General features: G+C 39.4%; 5 protein-coding genes across 5 annotated transcripts; 2 read left to right on the top strand and 3 right to left on the bottom strand.

The window, feature by feature from the left end:
• Positions 1 to 44: 44 nt before the first annotated feature.
• On the bottom strand, positions 45 to 1,717 carry LOC103984589 (amino acid transporter AVT3C-like). The gene has a single exon (XM_009402112.3). The coding sequence runs from the start codon at positions 1,557 to 1,559 to the stop codon at positions 288 to 290; it is 1,272 nt and encodes a 423-aa protein (XP_009400387.2). The 5' UTR covers positions 1,560 to 1,717; the 3' UTR covers positions 45 to 287.
• A 1,581-nt stretch (positions 1,718 to 3,298) lies between these two features.
• LOC135612302 (U-box domain-containing protein 44-like) lies at positions 3,299 to 14,397 on the top strand. Its single transcript, XM_065108437.1, has 5 exons — positions 3,299 to 3,565; positions 10,947 to 11,512; positions 11,613 to 11,922; positions 12,337 to 13,937; positions 14,070 to 14,397. The coding sequence occupies exons 2-4, from the start codon at positions 10,961 to 10,963 to the stop codon at positions 13,914 to 13,916; spliced, it is 2,442 nt and encodes an 813-aa protein (XP_064964509.1). The 5' UTR covers positions 3,299 to 3,565; positions 10,947 to 10,960; the 3' UTR covers positions 13,917 to 13,937; positions 14,070 to 14,397.
• Positions 14,398 to 14,677: 280 nt separating this feature from the next.
• On the bottom strand, positions 14,678 to 16,133 carry LOC103984591 (putative F-box protein At1g65770). The gene has a single exon (XM_009402114.3). The coding sequence runs from the start codon at positions 15,994 to 15,996 to the stop codon at positions 14,791 to 14,793; it is 1,206 nt and encodes a 401-aa protein (XP_009400389.2). The 5' UTR covers positions 15,997 to 16,133; the 3' UTR covers positions 14,678 to 14,790.
• Positions 16,134 to 19,219: 3,086 nt separating this feature from the next.
• Positions 19,220 to 20,509, top strand: LOC135612301 (2-hydroxyisoflavanone dehydratase-like). Its single transcript, XM_065108436.1, has one exon. It carries the CDS (start codon positions 19,366 to 19,368, stop codon positions 20,338 to 20,340), a length of 975 nt encoding a protein of 324 aa, XP_064964508.1. The 5' UTR covers positions 19,220 to 19,365; the 3' UTR covers positions 20,341 to 20,509.
• An 86-nt stretch (positions 20,510 to 20,595) lies between these two features.
• LOC103984593 (uncharacterized) lies at positions 20,596 to 27,483 on the bottom strand. Its single transcript, XM_009402116.3, has 8 exons — positions 27,208 to 27,483; positions 25,505 to 25,603; positions 24,749 to 25,115; positions 23,654 to 23,788; positions 22,928 to 23,010; positions 21,106 to 21,211; positions 20,873 to 21,022; positions 20,596 to 20,794 (listed from the first exon to the last, which is right to left on the bottom strand). Exons 1-7 carry the CDS (start codon positions 27,435 to 27,437, stop codon positions 20,915 to 20,917), a joined length of 1,128 nt encoding a protein of 375 aa, XP_009400391.2. The 5' UTR covers positions 27,438 to 27,483; the 3' UTR covers positions 20,596 to 20,794; positions 20,873 to 20,914.
• Positions 27,484 to 27,492: the final 9 nt, after the last annotated feature.

Genomic DNA, 27,492 nt, shown 5'->3' with positions numbered 1-27,492 from the left:
GTCCGAATGTGGGATAGAAATGATATAGGATTAGAGTTTTTCCATCATCGGGATCGATCCAACTCATTTAAATTGAATCTAAATGTTTTGTAATTCGAGTACAGTGAGTGTTCAAGTTCATATACATCATGGTGTCTTTATCATATAATTGTAGCCACCTTACATGTTACTGTTGAGAAGAAGAGATCCACAGACCGCCGTTGCTTTGATTCTTTGATGGTGCCTACAATTGCAGTCCCAGATTCTACTAATTTGATCTACGAGACTTTCAGGCAGACAGCACGCTGTCAAGCTTGCTCAGAGTTGAAGATCGCCATGAGAGAAGACCAGGTTCCGGAGATGGCCAACGCTACCCCGACGACGATGATGGCAATGTCGGCTGTAGCCCCGGCCAAGCCCAGCTCGGCGCTGAACACCTTCAAGTGGAACACCGCCGGCAGCACGAAGCCGAGCACGACGCACACGCTGCCCCCGACCAGCGACAAAAAGTCGGCGAAGTTGGGCACCAGCGTGGCCACGAGGCTCACCGCCGCCACCAAGGCCCACCGCAGCCACCAGCAGTACCTCTTCCCGCACAGCCACCGCTCCGCCACCTCGAACACCGGGTTCATCATCACCGGGAACGTGAAGAAGAGGTTGATGCAGAGGCCCAGCTGGATAAGCACCGTGAGCACGCCGGCGCCGAGGTTGGCGGTGATGATGTCCCTGGTCTCGTCGCCGAATGCGCCGTAGCCGAGCACGCCGAAGAGGCCGTAGATGAGGGCGATGAAGGCCATGGAGAGGCCGAGGGTGCGCCCGAACTTGGACTTGTCGGCGGCCTCGGCCTCTAGGGGGACGACCATGCCGATGCCCTCGAAGGCGTACACCGCGACGCCGGCGCCGTATAGGAGGACGGAGGGCGCCGAGAAGGCGTGGAGGGGAGGGGGGCGGGTAAGCATGACGGAGACGTCCTCGACGACGACGACGCCCATGGCGCCGATGTCAACGACGTCGGCGAAGATGCTGAAGGGCGCAAGGAGAGTGAGGGTGCGGATAGAGTTGAGGCCCAACTGGAAGGGCAACATAGCGAGCACGTAGAGGACCTTCGAGGAGAGGAAGGGAAGGAGGGGGAGAGAGACGGGAAGGAGGTGCGTGAGGGAGCTGGAGATGAAGATGAGGTAGCCGACGCAGAAGCCGGCCTGGCTGAGCACAATCATGACGTCGACGGCGAGACGGCCAAGGGGGCCGGAGACAGCGAGGCCGAGGTCGCCGAAGGAGGCGATCTTGGCGGATCGGTCGAGGTCAAGGCGGCGGCGGGTGCGGACGATGAGCATCATGCAGTGGAAGGTGAGCGCGGCGACAGCGAGGAGCAGTAACGCGCCGGCAGCCCACCCGGTTCGCCTGAAGGCGTAAGGGAGGCCCAGCACGCCAGCTCCCACGATCGAGATGAACACGTTCGCGAACGTCTTCGGCTGCGACGACAGCCCCCCCCCATGGTCATCACCGCCCACCACCTGGATAAGCGGCCCCGACGCATCCAGGCCGTAGCCGGAAGACCTCGCTTCGTTCCCAAACCCCATGAATCGATCAAATTAACCAACTAATTTACTCCTATCCTCTTCGATACGAGCGGAAGCGAGCAGGAAGGGGAGGACAGGCCGCGTGAAGGGAATGAGGGTTTGCTCGGGGAAGAAGACGATGAGAGCGGGTGGTCGCACAATTGATATAAAGAGACGCAGGAAAAGTAATCCCATAATAGAAAGGTTAGGACGGGCTTTATTCAGCGTTGAGATCGAGTTCGCTTCTTGTCGACCGTACGATCGTGGTAAGAAATAGCTCGAACCACCGACTATGCATATATATTTGGTTGGGAGGATGCGACATGATTGGATGCATACGGCCCGAAAAGGGCGAAATACCGCACGTGATGGACACGCATCGTGTGGTTCTCGTTGGCTTTGCCTGAGACACTCGAATGCCCGAGTATTTTCTTATTAATCGTGCATTTTTCGTAATTATTTTGTATTTATACAAGTATTCCGTACAGAATCGAGAATAATATATTATATAATTATATGAAAGCCAACGGTATTGATAGGGCTAACTTAGTCCTAAGGAGTGAGAGAATCAATGGCTCGTAAAATAACCGTGCCTCTCTTACTCTTAGAGACGTCTTTTGAAGCTCCAAAGGATCTAAACCGAGCTCGCACACCCAAGGTGCACTGAGACAGACGAAGTGATCCCCTATCAAGTCCAACGTGAAGCTCACGTTGGCCATGAGCTCTCATCTGATTGATTTGATGGAACTAGGATCTTTATACTCGAGAGAACAAATCAAATCCAAGTTGATGCTCGCAAATCAATTTGTTTCATGTTATTGGATTGATTGTTTCTTTTTTAATCTATTCAATTCCAATCAAATTGTTCATGTCTAATGCATCACCCACCAATTTATTTTTGTTTTTTAATATCATGAAAAGAAAATCAAAATTAGGCGAATTCAAAAGTTATTTAATCCTATAAATACATTGTTTGGGCAAGATCCTCATGGTATTGACCAAGACTTTTCTTGATAAGACACAAGAGCTTCATCGATAATTCATCATATGCAGAATTCCAATTGATCATGTGCTTTGTGACAATATCTATTCCCCAAAATCATACTTTTATGTATGAATTATTGGTCCTCTCATGTGTAAACCAAGTGGATTAATTGAAAGAACTAAAACAACACAAGAGTAGGCTTAATTTATGATCTCTAATTAATCATTCAAGTGAATGATTTACATAACAACAATAATACTTGTCAACAATTACAACAGAAGTAATAAACAAGACTTGTTTGGTGAAGATTAGGAGTAGGAGAAGGTAAATATTTATTTGTAATTAATTTGATCAAATGGGAGTCTTGGGAGTGAGATTGAACGACTTCCTTTGATCAAGAAGACCAAACCCCGTGCCACGTGTTGTTTAATTGATGCCAAGTCTTTCCAACCTTTTTCCTTTTAGGGGATTTTACATATCTATCCTTCTAAAATTTGAAAATGGTATAATTATTCTTACAAATCTTAATATGATTATATAAAATATTATATATATATATATATGTATGCACACAAAGTTTTTTAGATTTGTAACGATATATATTAATACTAAAAATTAAGCAGAATAATAGATAAATTATTTATTTTGAAGGGATATACCTGTAATTTTGTTTTTTAAATATATTTTTGTTCCTCCCACGGAAATTGTCGGCTTCACTCTTATTTCATTCTCAGAAGCCCCTTCGAGCAGCCGTACAACTCCTGCCACCCTTCGACGGCCCCACGACTGGAAGACGAGTCAAACGATTCGCCTCTCTCTCTCTCTCTCTTCGCCCAATACCGAAGCCTTCTATCTCGCCCGATCCGTCGATCCTTCCTTCCCCGCCCTCCGCCGATCGTTCGCCTCAATCGGCTGCCTTTCTCGGAGACCTCGGCGGCGGGGAGCGGAGGGCATCGGGCGCGAGCCAGGCATGGGTCCAGTGGCAGCGGAAAATTAGGGTTTCCGAGTCGATAAAGATCCCAAAGAAGAGTGGCAGCGAGCGGTATGGTTTCCGATGCTCAATTCTCCTTCACTGCTTCGTTTGCTCCCATAGATCTTGTGGACCTTCCGTCGATGATGGGATGGCAGCTGATTTAGGTGTTGAACTTACATTTGTTGGACTCTAGGACGGTCAAGTCCCGATGCGGACGTGGCTGTATTGGTGAATTCTTCGTGAAAACTGATGAGAATGGATCCTTTTCAAGATTGTGCCCAGTGTCAATATATTTATACGTTGGTTGAGCGGTTGCCTTTGTGTCCAGCGAAATTCAGATGTTTTTCCTAATTATGGACATATATTTATCTCATGGTGCAAATATCTGACGATTATCCTTTTATCAGGAAAAATTTCAGATGGTTAACACATTTATAGAAACCTCAGATCCATTTTATCCATAGAAATTTATTGATACATTGAAACTATGTTAACTGCAATCCTCAATATAGAGCCAGTAAAGATCTTGAAGGTGCCAGCTAGTAAAGCCGTTGCTGATATCGAGGCCTTGGAATCAAATCTTGCCTCCAGCACTTAACGATTGCTTAAAAAGAAATCTAATTCTTTACTGTAATCCCAGGTCACATAATTTGGAAATATTATGAGGAACTACTAATTTAGATTGCATTTCTTGTTTGATAACTTTTCCAAAGGGCAACAGCTGAATATGTCTTTTTTTCCAATTATTTTTATTTTGTTCCAATTCTTCTATATTATGAAATGTTCAATCATATGTTATCGCTCTTGTCATTTTTTCTCTTATCTTTCTCACAGGTCATTATGATTTTTTTTTCTTTTCTGAAAGTTCTTTTGTATTTTATATTACATTAAGAATCTATTGCTTATTCTGTAACTTGATTGTCTTACCAACATAAAACCTGTAAGAATAGGATGCAAGGTGGGCATCAAGTTTCTTCTACATTTTAACTTTCCATAGATCTCTTGTGCATAAATATGGTTTAGCTGATCCGAATAGGTGTGGCTTGCAAGAAATATTATCTTACATCAAAAGATAAACTAAGCAATGTAAGGTCTCAGGGCTTTAACTTTAAAGGATTAAAACATTTTACCTATTCCCACATGCATAGGCTTGTAAGATAGTGATGTAACAAGTTGTCTAACAGGCAGGTGTTAATAGGAAAGTAATGCTATTCTGATTTTTATAGTGTTACAAGGACTAGGGCTTCCAGACCTACAAGCCATATCCTATATTCATGAGCGGGACTTCTAGTAAATGTAAATTTTTAATTGTACTATCCCAACATCAGATAATATAAAATATAAGAATTAGATTTTTTAATGATCCTAAGGATTTTATGAACCCAACTTCAAATATTTTACATTTACACTATATTACACAAAAATGACATTATCTTTGTAAACTATTTGTCTCCGTGTGTCTTTGCATCTCTATTTTGTTTCCTTACAGCAGCCACCACTTGGATACATATTTATATTTCATTTCCATGTAATTTTGATCTTTACGTTACTCATGATAATAGTAGATACATATCAGCTGTAATTGTAGAGCATGCACTGGATAGATGGTTTAGCAAAAAAGAGGCAAAGGCAAAAAAAAAGGTACTAGTTGACATAGATGAAGGAACAGACAGGAGAATGCAAAAGGGAGTAGATGAGGAAAAATGCAATAAATAGAAAAAAAATTAATAAGAGGGCATAAGAAAGTGCAAGGAAGATGACAGAAATTTCTTTAATCCTTCAAAAAATGAGCTTGCTACATATCTGTTCCTGATTGATGATGATTAAGTGACCTTCCAAACTGGGGCGATGATGATATACTCTGTTTGACAATCTGTAAAGAAACATTCCCAGCACCACTGTTAAACTCCAAAGTAGACATGACCGGTAATGTTCATCCCCAAAGCATCATGTGTCAAATTAATTGTCAATATGAAAATGTTTGCAAGATTTAGCACACATTTTGTTCCAATTGAAACCAAAACCTGGAGTTGGCTTTAAGATGCATCATAGTTTCAGGTCCAGTTTCTCCAAGTGTAGTTATTTTCTAGACTAGAAAGATTACTATCATTGATTGGACACTAATTTTGTCAAGATTTTGGAGCTCATTTCTTAAAAATGAGAAAAAGAAGGTGGCTGTGCATGAACATCCCATCATTACAAGGTCTGGAGAGTGGCCAATGTAGGCAGCCTTATTGTCGCAAGAAAAGAGACTGTGTGACCCTGACCCCTTGACATCAAGTCGCTAATCCTTTTCTATATTACAAGACTCAGTGATTCTTTTTTGTAATTATGCAATACCAAATTTATTGGGTTTGTCTTAAGTAATTTAGTTTTTTGTGCTATAAGTCAACTGCTCTCACTTAAAGTTGAGGGACCTTAAGATAATTCTTTTGTATTTGGCCATCAGGGATAAAATGCTACCAAAATAAATGTATCTCTTAGTCCATTGACATTTATTATGAAAATTTATTCTACCAAAGCTGTATGTTTTTCTTCTTTGCATCTGATAGAAGGATGCCTGGTGGGATTAATTTAGTATTATCATGCACATTGTAAATGCCTAATATAGTTGGACAGACTCCTGATTGTCAATTGTGTATTATGAGAATGGACTATAGATCCGTGCTTTTCAATTATTCACTGAATGGGTTTTGTGCATGATGCTTGGAGATGTATGTATATGTCTTAAGTGTTAGTACTCTTGATCAAAATTAGAAGTTTAGAGTAATGTTTATATATAAAATTTACTAATGTTACAGTATGACAAAGTTTATGCGGACAGAATGCCCTTTGAGGCGCTCAATAGGTCCCTTAAAATTGTTGTTAGGTAACTTGGAGTCTTTGAGTCAAGACATTCCAATAAATTCCAAATGTGTTGTTAGTAAATTAGAAATCCTTTAAGGACTAAGATATGTTGCTTTGAGGCCATTTAGAGGCTCCCAATGGAGTTTTTTGGATGATGATTAATGAAGGATTTCATGTTTTCTCTTTTTGGTTTCTTTTTCTTTCTATTCACTTTTTATTTTGTTGTTTTCTTCTTCCTTGTATCTAGCCTTCCATATGGGAGACTGCATCATTTGATGTAGATGTAGCATCCTTTAGTTCAATCTTTCCCTAAGTCGAGTCATTTTCAGAATAAAATCTGGATTTTATCTATATAATTATTTTTTAGTCTTGCACTTTTTCTTGAATTAAGTTATTTCTGTTCATAATGTGAGTTTGAATATATACTGAGATATGTTTCATTATCAATTTTTTTTTCTATTTCAACACTTTCTGACATCTTTGATGTTTTTTATTGTACTATTACTGAGAAGATAGAAGGAAATATATTTACATGTGTGACCAATTAAATGTAGTTCTATTTGAGGATAAAATGAAGGAATGTCGTTTAAGTTGGTGTTTAAATGTTCAAAGGAGACATTTCGATGCATCGTTTTAACAAGATGAGGTTTATTAGGATTAGTGGTGTCAGGACCAAAGAGAATCGTGTTAGCAACAGTGATGGCTCTTAGTTTGACTGGTGATGACATAACCATCAATGGAACTCAATGGTCGGAGAAGATCAATGTGCTTAACCTCAGATATTGGAGATCTTACAGCTGCTTCTTGTTGTTCTATGTCTTTCATGCCTTAAATAATTGTTCCTTTTGGTAAGAAAACTATATTTAAAGGGTATGTGAATTCATGTGTTGGAATATAAGTATTTTCTGAAGTTCTGGATCAGAATACACTCTGTTTTCTGGATTTGATAGTTGTGTACCTGCCTTCTAAATTTTCCAACTAAATTTTACATCTTTGAACAAAACATATTTACTAAACTGAAATCCATGCATTTTTAATTTCAAATTTTTGTAGTTCTCTTTTTTCTTATTGGCATAGTAATCCATATGTATTTATATCTGTCTATCCTATCTTTCTATTGCTTGTGCCTTTATTTGGCTTCGGTATACTTTTTCTTATTATTCTCTTAGTTAAAAGACTTTATCTTTAATGTCTTTTGACCCTTGTCAGTATTCTATACAAACAACTTTTAGCTTGGGCATACAAATATACAATATTATTCACAGAAACAGTTATATAGTTTTGCATGTTATTTAATGCTACACAAATACTAACACAAATATGCTGGTATCTGCAAATATGGCACTTTGACAACAATAGTAAAGCAAGGGTGTCTACTCTTATTGGAAAGTTAAATTATCATTCATCTATTATTGGATGATGCAACTCATAGACATGTACACGAGACAATAAAACAATAATGGGAATATCAAACCATTATTCCAACTATTTGTCACATGGATTTTTTCTTACCATTGAACTCCATCATTGGCGATACCTCTTGGACCTCTTTCGGTTCCAGTTGTGAGATGATGGAATGAGAAAGGTGGTGCCAACTAGCATCTTTAGATACATGTTACTCTAGTGTCTAGATTTGCTTTGGCTAGGACTGTGCACTAACTTTAGAACATCGGTGTTAGTCATTAACCTGTCATGCAATTCTGCCGTATCTTTGTGGGATCCTTCTTGATCTTGAGCTGTCTTCTGTAGCTAATCCATGTTCATGATAGAAGACTCAAATGGTGATCTTATATTCAATTATGTAGGTGAAGATTACGGGCTAACTTGCATGACCTTATCAAGAAATTAACATTGAATTGACATCTGATTCATTCTTTATAACTTTTTACTATCACAGCATCTGGTTTAATTGTATTGTTCTGTGTAAATCACTACGTTAGAATATAGGTACTATTTCTAGATTTTTCTATCCTTTTTACTATTCTAGTTTCTTTATTAGCATGCCATGAATTTCCTTACATTTCTAAGGGTCACTTTTTGAATAACTTTGCTGAATGTTTTTGCTAAGGGTGTGTTTATCGTCACTATGTTGTTTCTTTTTGTGAAATAAGAAACATAAATACTGTTTTTTCTAATATTTGTTTCCGCTTTCAAGAGTAATTTGATGGTCACTGCTTAGTGCTACTATAGTAAAAGGACAAAAGGTTTCTTGGTGAACCATGAACATGGTATGATCATAGTGATCGGGAGAACAATTATATGATCTCTAGAATCAGTTGAATAATTGCCTGATTTTAGAGATTATGTGAACTCGTAACCTCTGCATGATGAGTATGACTTTCCAGTTTTGAAAAAAGGTCTCAATTAGAATTATGAACCAAAAACATAAATATATCTATCAAATTTATTTTCTTTTTGAGTCTATACCTCAAACATAAACATAGCAAACACACCCTAAAATATCTTCTAACCAATTTTGATGAATTTCATTCTGATTTGCCATATATCTGTAAGTGTCATCTCTGTTGTATGCTAAAATTATTCAGCTTAAATGTGTTGGTCTGAATAACCACTAATTCTTACTTGATTATTACAATTTTTTTAAAATTTTGTCATCCAACCAAATTTGATTATCTTTCATTTGATTCCATTATGTTGTTTGGCCGTCTTCATTCTCAACTAATTGTATTTCCTTTACATGTCTCTACTTGTTTAAATGTTGTAGTCCATCATGAGCTTTCCCAGTTAGCCATCATGTCTTCACCATCAAAGGCATATTTGAGTATTTGATATACCACATCTTGTAGAAAAATAATAAAATTGAACATTTATGCTTTTCAAAGCAGTTCTTGTTTGCTTGTTTTGTGACAACTTACAGTGTCATAAACTTTTCAAAATATTTTGTTTCAAAAGTTTGGATCTTCCTAGTAGACGTTAAATGTGATTCTATCAAATCTGGTCTGACCCATCTTCAAATAAAACTAACTAAAGTTTGAATGCAAGGAGGTTGGAATTGGATCAGTTCTATGTCTTTGTAGCAAAGAACAAATGACTTAATCAAATTTGACCCGCTTAATATGATGCTACATGACAATGGATTGGATTCAGCTGAAGTTTTTTCCCCCTCGCTTTCTCTTTCTGTTCATATCTCTTGTCTTGGTCAATGTACTTCTAATGCCTAGGCCAACCCATTTATTTAAACAGAATATCAAAGGCCAAAAAGGGTATGTTACAATTGTAGTTTTGATTAAATTTGGTTTGAACCTAGGCCTTTTGTTTTTTGTGATAGCAAAGACAGGCCAGACTGGTCTTATTAGATTGTGTTCATCAAAGGATTAACTTTTTGCTTGGTGTTAGCAAGCATTTCTTATAAAATTTTTTTTGGGCTATTTTGAGTGGCCCCGAAAGATACTCTCAAAGGAATCATCAACTTTTAATGCATTTAGTTGTCCTTAGCACATCAGCGCGTGTGGATCTTTGTACTTTAGCATTGTGTAGTAACAAGTTTTTACATAATGCTATCTTTGTCTCTTTCTTTATTTTGTGTCCATTAGGAAATTGAAAGCTATGGAACCTAAGCTCGTTGTGAAGGTTTAGGTCTCAACTCTCAACTGGCCTGTCAGTTTCTGTCTCATCTTATCATCTACCTTTTTAAGTACTCAGCTTATGGAATATCCCATCAGGCTGTGTTGCTGTAATGCTTGTTTTATTGCTTCGTTCGAATTTCTGGCATATTTAAAGATGACCCAGTCTGGCAGTCTTCCTTGGGACTGATTCTTCCTACATATCTGTCATGGAGACTGATGGATTATATTCTGAGATTTGTTTAGTAGTACTTTGTATTCTCTCTGAAATTTGCTTGTTTATAACAATTACCTGTGCTTAATTGAAAATTTTGGTGGGGATAAATAATGAGTAAACCTAAACTTCTAGTCCATGTTTTGTCACGATTGTAAAGTATTTTGTATTTTTAATCTTATAATTTTGTCATATATGCCTCTCAGGCATAATACTTTCGTATAGATGTGCTTCAGTTTTACCTGGTTTTTTTTCGTATTTTCTACTCTGTGATAAATTGAACTTCTGCCTCTTGCAACTTGAACTTGACTTCAATCAGTTAAATTATGCCATGAGGCCTATATGACATACGGTCTTGCAATATCTTTATAGGGGGGAAAAAATCTAGGTTTATGCATTCAGGTCACTAACAAGATCGAGGCTATGTTTTTCTCTCGGATATAAATGGATCATTTTTTTTCTTATCAGTTCAAGGTATTTGTGGGTTTTTTGACACAAGCATATATAGTTGCAACATCCCCGTATATGAAAAGAAAGAGACAAAGCAGTCGCAGATGATAGTCTTAGTTGACATGCAAAATTTCATGCCATGTCATGCCGAATAGAGCAATCCCACACTGGTGTTGGCTGAGTCGATTTTGTCTCCTTTAATTGGCACACGGAACGTGCTGACTGTATTGAGCCGACAACATACTGAAACACCTTATGCTGCCAATATTTAAGACATTTGTTCTCTTCTTTCTTCACATCTTTACATACTGTTGGTCATTTTGAAAGCTTCTAAATTTTGTTTCTGTTGTGTTAGGATTCTCTGAAAAGATGGCAGAAAGTTGGGATGGGAACCTCGACTCTGGTAGCCGTTCTGATGAGAGCTATCGTGACAGTTTACATGTCGAGCCTATTTATGATGCATTTCTTTGTCCTCTCACGAAGGAAGTTATGCGGAATCCTGTTACCATAGAGAATGGGCAGACTTTTGAGCGAGAAGCAATTGAGAAATGGTTCAGGGAATGCAGGGACAGTGGAAAGAGGCCAACCTGTCCATTGACACAGAAAGAGTTAAAGAGCACTGACCTAAATCCCAGTATTGCCCTGAGAAACACCATTGAAGAATGGACCAAAAGGAATGACTCTGTTCAGCTTGACAAAGCATGTAGAATACTGTCTCCAGGGAGCCCAGAGGTTGATGTTTTACAGGCCCTTAATCACATTGCACATATTTGCCAGAAAAGCAGGTCGAACAAGCATGTTGTGCGCAATGCAAAGTTAATACCAATGATAGCTGAGATGCTGAAGCATGGCAGCACGAAAGTGCGAATAAAAGCACTAGAAACTCTTCGCATCGTAGCTGAAGGGGATGATGATAACAAGGTTGCCTGATGTTGGGTTTGCAGATGCTCTGGAGTTTTTTGTACTTAAATTTTTACTTCTGTTTTTGGATGTATAAAATATTTGATATGCCATTTTGCAGGATGTTATAGCTGCGGGGGACACCATCCGTACAATTGTGAAATTTTTGTCACATGAACATTCCCAAGAGAGGGAGGAAGCTGTGTCATTATTGTATGAGCTTTCAAAGTCTGAATTATTATGTGAAAAGATCGGTGGAGTTGGTGGAGCAATTCTGATATTGGTTGGGATGGCAAGTAGTAAATCAGAAAACATTTCAACTGTAGAGAAAGCTGATAAGACATTGCAAAATCTGGAGAAGTGTGAAAAAAATGTGAGGCAAATGGCTGAAAATGGCAGACTGCAGCCACTTCTTACACTTCTCCTGGAAGGTGCTTAGCTTCTGTTACTTTTCTCTTGTGTTTTCTATACTGGTCTTGTTCCTTTTTTACAGCTAAGCTAGTTTTCAAGGTTTTTTTTCTTTCTATTCTGCAAGGCATATTAGTTAGCTATTACAGAAATGCCCTATAATTTTGGGTTTATCGTGCTAGTGTATTCATTTGTATTGTGTATAACTTGTCTTTTTGTTGCCCAAACATGTTGATGTGTGGTTGTTCTTTGTTGTGAACTTGTGATCATGGGTTTGGATGGATTAGGTGTCTTAATACAATTTCTAAATACACAGAGCTTGTTTAGACAAAATGTGTTATGCTTTTATTACTGACTATCTGGCTCTTGTGGATGAATTATTACTGCAGTCTTTTTCATTCAATTCTTCTCTCTAAATCACATATAAAACTTTGCAGGTTCAGCTGACACGCAATTGTCCATGGCTTCCTACCTTGGAGAGCTTGTTTTGAGCAATGATGTGAAAGTCTTTGTAGCCCAAACAGCAGGTTCGGCACTAGTTGATGTAATGAAAAGTGGGAGCAAGCAAGCTAGAGAAGCTACCCTCAAGGCTTTGAATCAGATATCCTCTTATGAAGCTAGTGCAAAGATACTTATTCAAGCAGGCATCCTTCCCCCGCTTGTCAAGGACCTATTCACTGTAGGCATTAACCAGCTACCAATGAGGCTGAAAGAGGTATCTGCAACAGTTCTTGCCAACATTGTGTCTTCTGGTGCTGATTTTGAGTCCATCCCCCTTGATCAAGATCATCGGACTTTAGTTTCTGAAGACATTGTTCACAATCTCCTCCATCTGATTAGTAACACTGGGCCTGCAATTGAATGCAAGCTCCTTCAAATTCTTGTTGGGCTCACAAGTTCTTCCACCACTTTCATGAATATAGTTGCTGCAATAAAAAGCTCCGGTGCTACCATTAGCCTCATTCAGTTTGTTGAAGCTCCACAGAGGGATGTGCGAATGGCTTCTATAAAACTTTTGCACAATATTTCACCTGATATGGGTCAAGAGCTGGCTGATGCTTTTCGTGGTACTGCTGGCCAGCTCAGCAGCTTGATTAATGTCATTGCAGAGAACAACGGTATCTCTGAAGAGCAAGCAGATGCTGTCGGTCTACTGGCTAACCTTCCTGAGAGGGACTCTGATTTAACCAGGAGGCTTCTGGATGAAGGGGCCTTCAAGATAGTGGTCTCCAAAGTGACAAGTATCAGGCGAGGGATCACTCGTGGGGGGGGCCGTTTTGTCACTCCTTTTCTCGAAGGGCTTGTTAAGGTTCTCTCAAGACTCACATACATTCTGGAGGGTCAACCTGAGATCATTGCTCTTGCTCGTGAATACAATCTTGGTGCACTTTTTACTGATCTGCTTCAGATGAATGGGCTTGATAACGTGCAAACAGTCTCTGCACAGGCACTGCAGAATCTCTCCAAGCAATCAAGACATCTGACAAGGATCCCAGTTGTTCCGGAACCAGGATTCTGTTGTACTATATTTCCTTGTCTGGGTAACCCGCCTGTTATTAATGGGCTGTGCCGAGTCCATCATGGTTTCTGTTCAGTAAAGGATAGCTTCTGCTTGTTGGAAGGGAGGGCAGTAGAGAAGCTGGTAGCTTGTTTAGATCATGCTAATGTGAAGGTTATTGAGGCTGCCTTGTCAGCTTTGTGCACTCTGTTGGATGATGGGGTGGACATTGAACAGGGAGTGTCAGTCTTGGATGATGCGGATGGGATTAAACCGATTCTAGAGATATTGCGAGAGAATTGCACAGAGACACTCAAGCAGCAAGCTGTGTGGGCAGTTGAGAGGATTTTGAGGAAAGAGGAGATCGCTTATGAGATTTCAGGAGATCAAAATGTCGGGACAGCATTGGTTGATGCATTTCGTCACGGGGACTATAGGACGAGGCAGATCGCAGAGCGAGCACTGAAGCATGTGGATAAGTTGCCCAACTTCTCTGGGGTCTTCCCAAAGATGGGGTGATGAGAGGTTGAAGGATGGAAGGTTTGTATGAAGAGCATGTAAAGTTATTTTATTTTTCTCATTTGTATGTTTATGGAAAAATCGATAATACATTTTAGATCGGTTGCATGTTGAGATTCCATCTCAAGATTGCATTGTTTTTTTTTTTTTCAGTGTCCTGGTGAAGAGTTAAGAGGCTGTTGATTTTATGGTGTTAATTTATGTTTGGATCGTCGAGGGCTTCAGTCAAAAGACTCGGTTGTGGTGTTTACAAAAACATCACATCTGCAAACGAGCACCAAAAGATGCAACACAAATTGCTTAGCTTCTCCAGAATCTCCAACGTTGCATTGATGGCTGCAACAAATCAGATGCTTTGATTGTATGTATGTTTGTGACTTTGTCCATTGTTGTTTGTTTTTCTTTACAAACTGGTCAGTGATCCTTGTATGTGCATATTCTTTTTCTCTGAATGAATTAGTGTGAATTACGAATTGCTACTTTTCCGTAGAGTTAGTCATGGGGTAAGCATGCAGTTTGCTCATGTTCTGGTCGTCTTGTGATGAGTGTCTCGAATCCTATCAGTCACTGCTTGTTTTTGCCCAAGAATTAGTATCGGTTTCTTTTAGAAAACAATTTCAATTAAAATTTCTGTTTTTGTTTAATGAGTAGGTTACCAAATGGATGTCTCGAATCCATTGTATGTCTCAACATGAATTATGGGTGATCAGAAGTCTGGGACTAGTATGGGTTGAAGAAACATAGCAATTTGAGTGATGAGATTTGCAAGTATAAGATCTCAAGCTTATCTGTTTCCTAAAGTTTCAAACCATTAACATTCTCGCCAGCGATCGAATTCACATACAATACACCGAATTTAGCTCCACTAGCATCTCTATCGCAGGTTTGTTGTGACCCAAAGAGGACACATCGCATCGGATGGAGACCTCTCCCACTCCAACAAGACCTCAAAGCCGCCGCCATCTCTACGGAACGCCTCGATCCGATGAACTCCAGCTCTTGCACGGCCGTCACCTCGTCGACCGCCGCGCCCACCCCAGAGGTAGACGCAATCCTCTCTGCATCCTTGGAAGTCCCCGACGTCAACCAACCAACACTGTCTCTCCGTCCAAAACACCGCCCGCTCACCGACGCTCTCGACCTTGCTCCACTCCGGCGTCTCTCCTCTTACATCAACCCGAAAGGCTTGGAAGAATTCCCCATCATCATCCTCGTGAGTCTCATCGCCATGAGCATACCTCGGATCACAAGTCACCAAGAGCAGCTCCCTGCTCGTTGTGCACGCCAAAGAGAACAGCGGTGCAAGGCCGAGTGGCACCGTCACCGTCAACAACGGTGCCGGTGGCCTCGAGGGGTCCGCCATGTCGAACATGTACAAGTTACTGTGCCCGTCGAGGACGTACAGTCTCCCTTCGCGGTGTGCCATCGACCATGCGCGAGCCGCGAGAACGTCTTCCAGCGTCGTCCACGCCTTGTCTCCCGGCGTGCAGTAGATGACATCCCGAGAGTGGAGAATCGAGATGAACACGAAGCAGCCTTCGTCATTGCCGGTCGAGCTCGGGTTCGTCGGCAGGAAGACCTCCCATGGGTAGACCACGAAGGACATGTTGAAGCCCAGCTTGTCCCTCCTTCCCTTGTGGTCGGTGACGTCGTAGTTCCGGAGATCAGGGGAGACGCGTGCGGCACGCAGGCGGTAGAAGTCGGCCGTAGACGGGAGGTCGATCTGAACTCCGGTGATGGGGTTCAGCAAGCAAAGAGCGGCGGTCGTGATGTCAAGCATCACCAACCATCCATGGGCAGAATTGAGGACGATCTTGCCGTAGGATTCAGCGAGGGAGAGGACGTGGACTTTGCCGGTGGAGAGGCTGAAGAAGGAGCGGGCGTGGGTGAAGGGGTGGTACGGGAGCATCAGCAGTGGCGGCTGCGGGCGGAGGTTGGCGGGCGTCGCAGCGGACCGCCATGACTTGCACACGGAGCGGAATCGGATGTAGTCGGAGATGCGGACCAGCTTCGCAGCTACGAGATGGAGAAGGTCGTGAGGGAGTCGGGACCAACCCGCAGTCCCGAGAGGAGAATTCATGGTGGAATTGAAGAGAAAGAGGTGGTGGATTTTGGATCAGCCGAGCACAAATCAGTGTGCACAAGGTACGATTTCTTTCAGCATCATCGAAGTCACGCCTCCTCACATTAGTTTGTCCTCTCCATTTCCAATGCAACCAAAGGCTACATGACAAAGTCAATAATAGTAATCAATTAAGCCATAGATTATTTATTTATCGTTTACTGTCTATTGCATGCTTATCATCTTCCATCTGTCCACTATATATATATATATATATATATATATATATATATATATATATATATATATATATATATATATATATATATATATATATAGAGAGAGAGAGAGAGAGAGAGAGAGAGAGAGAGAGAGAGAGAGAGAGAGAGAGAGAGAGAGGAAAAGTGAGCCTGACTCAATTTTGCAAGAAGGTGAGAAAACAATTAGTAATTGATTGTGATAATTATATATAAAAGATGACCTTGTGGAGTCATCTCAAGCTTGTCTATTCATACATCTAAAGGCATATTATAAGTACAGTTGCTTGACTATAACATCATGAGAGTAGTGCATTATACAATAAATAATAAAAATTATAAATCAATATTATTATAAGAAGAAATTCTAGTATAAAAATTAAGATTTAATAATTATATAAATATCTCATGCATCGCTAGATTTTATTAGGATAATAAAATTAAAAAAAATACTTTGAGTACTAATAATTATTTGAATAGTTCATACATATCTAGGTTTTGGAAAAGTAGTAAAATGTAAAAAAAAAAATTCTTTGAGTAGTGAATATAAAAATTAGGATTTTTTTCCTAATGGAAGAAAAAAAGTTAAAAAAAAAGATTGAGAGAAATTACGAAAGGAAAGATAATAGAAGGTCGACTTGTGTGTGATGGATTTATCGAGTTTATAGTTTGATCATGTTAATTTTGATCATCGATGTAACCCGAAAAAATTGATGTGGTCAAAAATTATTATTATTTGTTATTATCGTCTTTGGAAAAGGAAAAAAAATCAGGGGATATAGTCCAAAATTCTATCTCAAATAAAGAAAATTCTCTTGAAACTAAAATATGTTGGTCTCCCATATTAGCAAAATATTTCCCATGATCAAATTAGTATTTATAAGTTCGAAATGGGAGCTCTCAATCATTACTATTAAACCCCAATAATGATGGCATATCACAACACAGAGTAACCTCTTGAATCGTTTTTGCTCGTCTTAGATTTTTTAGCCATTCCAGCCGTCAAAGAGGAAGACGGTAATCTCACTCGGTAGCCGTATCTATTTCCGGTCGGCAATCTGTGACCGACCCATTGTGGCCTGGACCGAACCGTGTTCTCTGATGCGTCGTGGTTCGGGTCGGGCGCGGCAATTCGGATCCGAATACCCGCTTCGTTATCAGCTCCCCCTCCCTCCCTACATATAATAACAGTGCACCTATTCTTCGTCGGATTCAGTGCACCAACAAGATGCAGTGTGTCTAAATACAAACAACAATGACGAGCACAGATTTGGTCTGTCACTAGAAAGATCTTGATAGGGCCATTTAGAGAGTTAAAATGTGGATCGGAGGTCGCGTAGCTGACGCCAACCTATTCAGAGCGCAACTTTAGATAAGTCGAATGTAAATCCAAATAAGATCATGCGCTCAAACTAATCTTGCAGAAAGATATGGACACGGACGTGTAGTGAGGTACTGTCAAATAGTTGCGACCACATTAACGAAAACGAGGAAGGAAGCTTTGTTTAATCATGGCAGTACCCATCCACCACCTAAAAGTTAAGCTTTGGCACGCAGATTTGACTAAGGCACTCCAGCAGATTACCACAAACCATGGAGATTGGAACGGAGGAGGTGGTCACCACTCTTATCGATTCACATTCATTATTTCCCTACACCTAAAAGACTGTTTAGTGGATACGTATGTATGACTCCCATCAACGCAAAGGTACCTAATATTATTGCTCTTACTATGATTATTCTGTTAGATTTTTTTTGTAGCCCTTTATAATTGGATAAGATATATAATATAACTAATTGAGTTCGTTGAAATATTTTAGCTAATAGAATAGAAATCCATTTACCGAACGATTCCTTAGGAGATAATCTTGATGAGAGAAAATCTTCTAATATCTTATTATAAACCCTCTGCTCTTACCTAAAATAGATATGACCTAAGGACTGAGGATACGCTTACCTCTCTCCTTAATTTAGGTCCTGTGAAAGGATAGGAAGAGGAGAGAAAGGATAGGAAGAGAGGAGAAATGATCTACTCCTTACAGATCGATAGCGATCTGGATTAAAAACGGTTCCTTGCAGATCAAATAGAAATATATAAACATATGACATCAAAAGGTACGCATCGTTAAACTAGATCAATGTATTTGATTTCAATCCTGACATAAAAGATATTTCTATATTTTAATATAACGTATTACATATTTTTATGCTTATATATTCATATCATGGAAACACAAGGGTATCTTTCTTGGTCACCCGGATTTATATTTTTGGAGGTTTGAAGAGGATTAATGCCATTCAACCTTATCTTATGCGCTATTTATATTATCAAAAAAGTTGTCTAGAATTAATTTCTTTGTCGGCAAAATGTATATTCGGAAGAGTTGATTGTAGGGTCTCTGTCATTGTAAAGGAACTTTAGGTGTGCACACCTCACATGACCTAACCAAACTTGCTTGTATTCTATGCATCCACACATAACACGGATGTGAATCGACCACGGACGGAAGAAAAGACATGAGAAAACCGAGCCAATTTAAGTGGAAGCAGTCACCCTCACGGAAAAGGAGGGGAATGCTTTTGGCAACACCTCATTTTGTGCAAATACCAAGTCAAACGCCCACCACATTCCTGACAAGTAGTGCTTTTACATCAGCTTCGTAGCATATGAATTGTGCTATCTGTGGAGCGGAAATGAATGTACACTTCTTACCTAATAGATGCTAGATTGAGTTAGCAGCAGATATTATAGCCAAAATTGTACTCTATGGAGACTGTTCTTTTAGATTTTGTATCTATCCGATCATATTGTCTCTCCGTGTGAATCTGTCCTTCTACGCATGTTGGTGCGCAGCCCCCCATGAGATCTTATCTTTCTTCGTCTACTCTCTCTCTATTTCTATTGAACAGTTTCTCACTGTGTGTATCTTTCTATATAAGTTCTCGTGCGGTTTCTTTCCCCACCAACAATATCTCTCTCTCTCTCTCTCTCTCTCTCTCTCTCTCTCGCTCCAGTGTACCAATCTATCTTTATAAGTACGTGTGAAGCTTCACCAAGAAGGAGAAAAGTTATTGCGTGCCTACGCTGATCCTGGCGGACTGAATAGCTAATACCAACATCCTTGCTGTAATGGCTAGACTAATTCCCGTCGTAGTCCATGACTTCTCTCCCTACTTCCGTGTCTACCAAGACGGCTCCATAGAAAGGCTTGTCACAGAGGAGCACACGCCGGCGTCGATCGACCCCCACACGGGCGTCACATCCAAGGACATCTCCATCTCCACCGACGTCTCGGCGCGTCTCTACCTACCCAAGCTCGCAGAGGCTCGCCACAAGCTTCCGCTCGTCGTCTACTTCCGCGGCGGCGCCTTCTGCATGATGTCATCCTCCTCACCCACTCTCCACGCCCACCTCAACTCCCTCGTCGCCGAGGCCAACGTCGTCCTGGTCTCGGTGGACTACCGGCGAGCCCCGGAGCACCGCATCCCCGTCGCCTACGACGACTCCTGGGCCGCGCTGGAATGGGCGGCCTCCAACCGCGGCGTCGGCGCCGAGCCCTGGCTGGTGGACCACGTCGACTTCGACCGAGTGTTCCTGGCCGGCGACAGCGCCGGCGGGAACATAGCGCACAACCTGGCCATGCGTGCAGGTGAGAGGGAGCTGCCGCACGGCGTGAAGCTGTCCGGGATCGTGCTGGTGGACCCTTACTTCTGGGGCTCAAAGCCGACGGCGTCAGAGGAGGCCAACCCGGAGATGACTGCCCGTCTCGACCAGTTGTGGCCGATGGTGTGCCCGTCGTCAGCGAGCGGGAACGACGACCCGCGCGTCAACCCGGTGGCGCCCTCGGCTCCGAGCCTGGCCGGGCTGGCTTGCGCGCGTCTGCTGGTTTGTGCGGCGGAGAAGGACGCCATGAGGGACCGGGCCAGGATCTACCACGAGGCTTTGAGGAAGAGCGGATGGAGCGGGGAGGTGGAGATGTACGAGACTGCAGGGGAGGATCATGGTTTCTATTTCTCTCATCCTAATGGACAGAACGCTAAGCTGCTCGTCAAAAGAATTGCCACCTTCTTATGCAGCACAAGCAAATTGGCCATGTACAAGTGATATATATACATATACATATATGTATATATACGTATACATATATATATATATATATATATATATATATATATATATAGCACGTATATATGTAGGAAATAAAAATGCTGATGTACCATAGTGTTTTTGATGAATATCGATAAAAAATATGAGCAGTATTGAACTTTAATAAGCATACAGTGAATATATTACTGTTCTTTAAACTACGAAATGATAATTTATAAAGGAAAATGTAGCTGTCCGGGCATACCTCACATGTGGATTCCACAAATCAGATCTGTATTGAAGTTAATACACCCACAATACCCTCATGTAAATACATCACTAATCGATCTCAAGATGTATTTTTGGCGTGATAGTTGGTGTGCACAAGTGATCACGGCGCAGTCACCTTCTTTTCCACAAGTAATCACATGGATTGGGAGAATGGAGATCTCATGGTGAAGAGGAAAGGATCCTGCGATGGCATTGAAGCAAAAGGTTACACTCCATCAATTGAAAACATCCGAGGCCAGTTAGATAAAAAGCAAACTACCGGGGGAAGACTGAAGCATTCGCTGTCTTTGTGCTAATGTGCTCAGTCAGATGTGTTAGTTGAAGGTTGGGTTTGTAGCTTCCAATTCTCAAATTCGGCGCAATTTAACATAAATGAACTTGCATTCTGATGCCCACCACCTCCATAATTCTGCAAGAATTATATGCCAAGATGAGCTTTGTAGAAAGATAAATGTAATGAGAAACGAGAACAGTACAGAGAAAGAGGACTGCCTTTGAGATTGGTGTCGTGTCTTCTGAGTCCACACTTCTTAGGCTAATTTTCAGCATATGGTCGGTGTTAAGTTCGGGCACTTTGTACACGACAGCTCCAATGCCCCTGGGATTATAATTGAAGATTAAGAGCATAAGAAAAAGAATGGGAAGTTTTGAAGCCAAAATATGCAAACAAAGCAAATTATGTCTCCTCACAACAATAATGCTTCCAAATGCAATAAATGTTGGGAGATAAATTTACATATATATATTACTGATGCTATAGCAAATGCAGGAATTGAATGACAAATAAATCTAATGTAATCGGCAAGATCACGAAAATTTTGTAGGATGGATGTCTTTAGAAAGTATGTAATAACCATTATTAAACTGATAGAAAAAAACAATAAAAATAGGTAAAAAATCTTAGCTATAGTTTGAGGCCCGATTTCATAATTATTATACAGGACCTTATTTGAGGAATTTTGCAATATACAAACCTTGCATGATAAACCACTATATTATACAAGCCGAGGTCAGTCAGAGTAATGACCATATTTATGAGATTGGGCATGTTGTGGTCATGACACTACTCTGGGGCTTTTCATGAGGCAAAACATGTTCATACTAGATAGTGAAAACATCCTAGTCGTGTTTGCCTGATTGAAAATAAATTAATCCCAACATCCAAGGGTGTAGTCATTTTTATTATCAGAAGTAATGAAGAAACATGAAAATGACTTTAAGGTTTGAAAGTTAGTGCAGCTTTGTTGAGCATTGAATTATACTACAACTAACTCTAAAATTCAGTTGCATGTTTAAATACTTTATGAGCCATTGAGATTTAACATCCGTTTCCTTCACAAAAATAGATTAATCAAACATGATTTGTATCAGATCATAATGGCAGAAAAGAATGGAGGAATTAGAAAAATAACAAAAGCTTTGTACCATTTGAATTCTCATATATAACTTAGCCTGGATAATTACTGATTTCACAATGGCTACATTTTATGAGTGATAAAGAAACTAACATTCTGCAGTATGTTATGGAGTTCCCTTGTTATGTTCTGATCTCATGCTGTGGTGCTAGGTTGGCTATGAAAACACAATACTTATCTAGAAATTCTTCTACTATCAAAATGCCCGAGTAATCCATTATTCTGCGGGTATGAACCCTTACGATAGTTCATAACGATATATATAAATCTACAATGCTTATCTTAGCTTATGTCTTCTACTTTTAGAATAAAAAATATCTGCATAAGAATATTAAGCAGTAAAAATAATATAATCTCAATCTGCAAACTTCAACAAAATTCTAACTAGCTAATTAAGATTGGGAAAAAGACACCATGTTGCTTGATCAAATTAGAAAATAGGAAAAGGTGAATAACATTATTTGATGACAATATCCTCGAACAAAACTACATATTAACTCTAAGCCACATAAAAGCATATAAAAGCTATCAAAGTTAGCATGTAGATTAACTTGGTACAGTTCAGAAATTTAATGTACAAAACCTACATTTCATCCACGATATCATAATAAACAGAATTAAAAATTGGAATCAGGTAGAAATTAGTCATTCAATTATATAATAATAGAAACTGGATAGGATGATCCTGGATCAAGGGGTCGATGTATGAACCATCAGAAAGTTCACTTTCTTAATATTAATCATTCACTTTCTTGTACATGAGGTGATGGAATCACTAGTAATCAGACGAGATGGTTCCTAGAGTGTATTGCATACCCAAAAAAATTGATTTCGGGGTAGCAGAAGAGTAAGTTAACAAGAATATTAGAAAAAGAATAAAAAAATATTATTTAGTTGACCTGAGTCCTAGATTTTGGCTCTTAATAGCCAGCTGGTTCCCTAGTTCACTCCGCAGGTCTGAGATGTGATCAGCATTACCAGCCTGTGTAGCAAGAGTCCACAAACATAAAACATTATCATAAAGTAAACAGCATTGAGATAACTGATGCCCTAAAAAGAGAAGCACTGACAAAACTGATATGTTCAGGCTTGGTTGCACTTCCACAAGCACAACCTGATGGTGCATGTTAAAGAAAGTTGGCAAATGTGATTAAATGCAACAGAAGAGTAAAAAGTCTTGCCAAGACCAAAAAGTATAAACAATTTCTTATCAAATAATAGATGCCTAAAAAGGTTCCTGAATTATATTCCTCACAAAAGCATGCAGCCTTGCATAGAAATTTGCCTGCTTGATACATCGTTAATGCTTGGCAGTGCAGAATATTTTAGTCTTAACTATGATTAAGTGTCAGAGAATTTCAGGGGAAAAATACAGTAACTTGAGTGGAAAAAAGGAGACAAACAAAATAATATGGAGCAAACTCAGCGAGATGTAGCGAAGAAAAAAGAAATCATCTGCTGCATATAAGCAAGAAATTTTTTTTTATTAGGATACGATAAATCTTCAATATTCAGGCCAAGTTTGTTCGTCCTCAAGTTAAAGAGAATTAATAAAGAAAGTTTGGCCAAATAAACAATTTAAGCGCGACATGTTAAGAGCAAGGATATAAATGAAAAACTTTTACCAAGCACTGTCCAAATAGTCCATTGCCTAGTCGAATTTTATATGACTGCTGAAGAACTTCATTGATTAATCTCTGCTTATGTGTGAGAGTTTGCTTGCCAACACCAATGACATGCTCAGGGTCCAAGGCTAGTAACTGTCACAATTCAAATTGTCAAAATTGTACTGCAGCAAGCAAGCTTTAAGCATTATGCAACCTACTTAGAAGAGATGAAATCAAATAGATGCCTGACCATAGAAATAAATGAAGTACTTGAACTGCAACCTAATTAGAAGAGATTGAATCAAATAGCACTATGAAGATTTTGTGTTCTTTCTACCAGAGACATTGTAACAAGTAGATAGACAAGATCAGGTCACTTGTTTTTTCAAGTCAGGAAAATCTAAATTTTGAAATAAGTTCCAAATCTGATGGGTTCTTGGACATACCTAGAAGCCAAATGCTTAGAAGTAAATTTCCATAGCATGTACAGTGCCTACATAAGTGAAACCTGATTAGCTGCTTCCTATTACTTTCTTTTTATTATGGATATATTTTATTTTCATTTTTATTAGATATAATAAGTCTAGAAACCCAAATTATCATGTTACATCCTTTTAAAAATTTGGTGACGCAGCTCTGCTTCCATCGTCTATACTTAAATCATCCCCTCTTATTTCCTCTACCACCCTTTGATCTTCCGTCTTTTTTCTTCTCCATTTCTTATTGACCAACTTGTGCAACTACTGTGGGTGTAAATTTGTTAATATGATATCCTAGTTCTTAAAACCAAATATTGGAACAAAAAACTAATGTTAAGGAAAAAGAATACACATACATGAATGTAACATACATGAATGTAACATACATGAATGTAAGGGCAACTAGTTTATAATTAAGATTAGCTATCACAGAAACATACAACTGGTAGATGCAATATTATAAAAGCTAAGAGTTTGCATGTAAAAATAAGAAAAGAATATGAAATACAAAAAGGAAAAAAAAAAGTATTAACATAATGAATACACAGAATTTGACATCTATCTTATACATAATAATTTTCAAGAAAATAAGAAATGTTGTTATTCCAAGAAAGCTAATAGAAAGTCCATTTACCTGGTCAAATACAGCTGAATTCACATTAACATTGTACTCTATGTTCATATCTTTTAAGCCACTAGCAAAAGCTTTGCTATATGGAAGTGCCCACCTCCAAAGATCTCCATCCTCAACATATTTGAAAAGCTTATGTACTCTCTCAATCTTGCTGTCAGATACTAAGTTAAGTCTGCCCTTCATATGATGCTGAATTTCAGGATCTTTTGAAATATCATCACATGCTAAAAGTTTCTCCTTGAAGAAGTCAAATGCAATTGTAGCACCACTCTGATTCATATCAATGACCTTAGTCACATTCTGGCCAGTCAATACGTTTCCACAAAGGTCTTCAAATGCAGTCTTATGATGATCTAGGATTGTCACACTAAAGAAAGGAAAACAAAAGACAAAAGAAATATTTACTAAGATCGAAAAGCATTGCTTAGAGAAGACTGTAAAGTTGTTGATAACAGAAAATCATATTTTAGCATGTGCATGCAAGCAACAAAAATCTTGTATCTGAAAAGACAAGATGCTCTTATGTACTCGATTGTTGTAATATATCTTTGGAACTGAATCATTACATGCTTATTCTCACTCAAAAAGAACAAATATTTCAGTAATTCTTCCAACTCTCAGAAATCAGAACAACTCATTTTCTCAAGCAATAGAAAAATAGATTAAAGCATGTTAACTACCATTCAAGCAAGATCAAAATACCAATGTAGCATTTATTACTGATAAACAACAAATTCTAGAGGTTCAGAGACCAACCTCTCAACTTTTGTAGATATTTCAGCAACAAAGCCAGAGGGTCCAACAAAATCCAAGAGGTAGACATCACTGATTTCATCTAGAGGAAGATCATTAGCCCTGGAAGAAAAATCAAGGATAAGTTACTTTTGTTGTGATTCAAGATAATGCAGGAGATGATTGGCGATCCAGTGGTGACAAATAATATCTTCATACATCCTATCATAGGCTGTTTCTCAACTTTGTTAAGTTTCAGACTATTAATGATGGGATATGCATGCCAAATAATACGTATGTTGTGATCTACAAATAATTATCCTTCAGTTGTTTTTAGAAAAGTTTCACGGACTCATCCTCTATATGAAGATACAACTAGTAGGCTAAAGTACTCTACAATCTTCTGTCAACAGATAATCTGACTAACAGGTGCATCTTTCAAAACTCTACCTTTTAAAATTTTTGAAGGTATCAATATATATATATATATATATATATATATATATATATATATATATATATATATATATATATATATATATATAAAATATAGATAAAGTTATATTCTCTCCCTATCCAATATATATATATATATATATATATATATAATATTGATAAAGTTATATTCTCTCCCTATCCATTCCTTTAGCTCTAGTTGAAAGAAGTAAATCTGAAGATAATTAATCAGCGAGGACTTAGTAATTTTTCAGAGGATAGACTGTCAAAAACCAGTAGATGTTTTACCCTACATTGATAAGCAAATCAAGAGGATCTATCTAAAGATACAATTTTTAATAGTAATATAAAGATACGACTTAATCATCTCAATTCCATATATTAGATGGTCAAGACATTTTATCCCCTATGGGATGCCCTCAGGTCGAATTTTACATCACACAAGCTGTGTATTTTCTCACCATTATGGTGGATGGTACTCCTTCATGTGGTTTGTAGGCTTAATTGTGCTTGGTGGGTCATGTATCCTACTTGTGATGTTGGATGCGTTACAGTACTTGTAGCATTTAATACAGAACCATCTGACCTTTCCTCAAAACGAAAAAAGTAAAAAACACATGACTTTTCTTCTTTAAAAGGAAGAATAATCACCCCATATGATGGATACTCACCCCATAAGAATCCTATAAAGGAAGAATATTTAAAAGCTGTGGAGGACAATAAAGCATTTTGCTGATTATGACGACAAGCTGTTTTATAGGTTCCTTAAAAAGATAGATTCTTCAAGGATATTAACCCGTTGCTCTCACCTCATGCACTTTTCTTCTTTTGACATTCTCTGTCATATTCCGCATCCATATGGTGTTGGATGTACAATTTGATCTTATTATACTCCACCTCCAGGACCACAATCCAAAGATAAGTAAAACTTACATTGCTGTAGAATTTCTTGAGCTATCTTGTTTCGGTTGCAGTGTTCACCCTAGGGTATAAAGCAGTGGTTTTTAGGGTAATCTGTCCATGTAAGCATGTAACAAGGAAGAGCCAATCCACCTAACGTGCAAATCCGCCAGAGGATTTGCTGTGGTATGGTGACAAATTTGCACTTTCTACAAGGAACATAAATTTTGGATGGTTGGATCAGTTTTTTCACATGCAAGCGACAACGTCTAAAGAAAGCAGTAACGGAAGGGTAATGTGACAATGATGCGAGTGAGAAAACAACGGTAGGACGCTAGCAAAGCAAGAGAGGATGGTTCGAAACTTTTGACCTGATGGGGTCGTAGACGGCGTTGGGGAAGAAGAGCACCGGCAGGGAGGTGGCGGAGAAGTAGAGATGGGCGGCGAGGGCCGCGAAGGCGCCGTCCGGGCACGGGTAGTGGTAGAGCACGGCCGACTTCTTTAGCGCGCTTTTCATGCCGCGGCCGGGAGACTGGCTCGAGAGGAGAGAATATGACGAGCGGCGGAGCGCTGAGGCAGCGACGGTAGCGGCGGATTGCATCAAAGAGAACGCGTGAGATTTGGGACCGGAATTGTATGGGCTCGGAACCGACATA

The sequence above is a fragment of the Musa acuminata genome, chromosome BXJ2-5, assembly GCF_036884655.1.
Source record: "Musa acuminata AAA Group cultivar baxijiao chromosome BXJ2-5, Cavendish_Baxijiao_AAA, whole genome shotgun sequence".
NCBI classification, from domain to species: Eukaryota; Viridiplantae; Streptophyta; class Magnoliopsida; order Zingiberales; family Musaceae; genus Musa; species Musa acuminata.
Note: the sequence above shows the minus strand (reverse complement) of the source record. Positions and strands in the feature narration are given on the sequence as shown.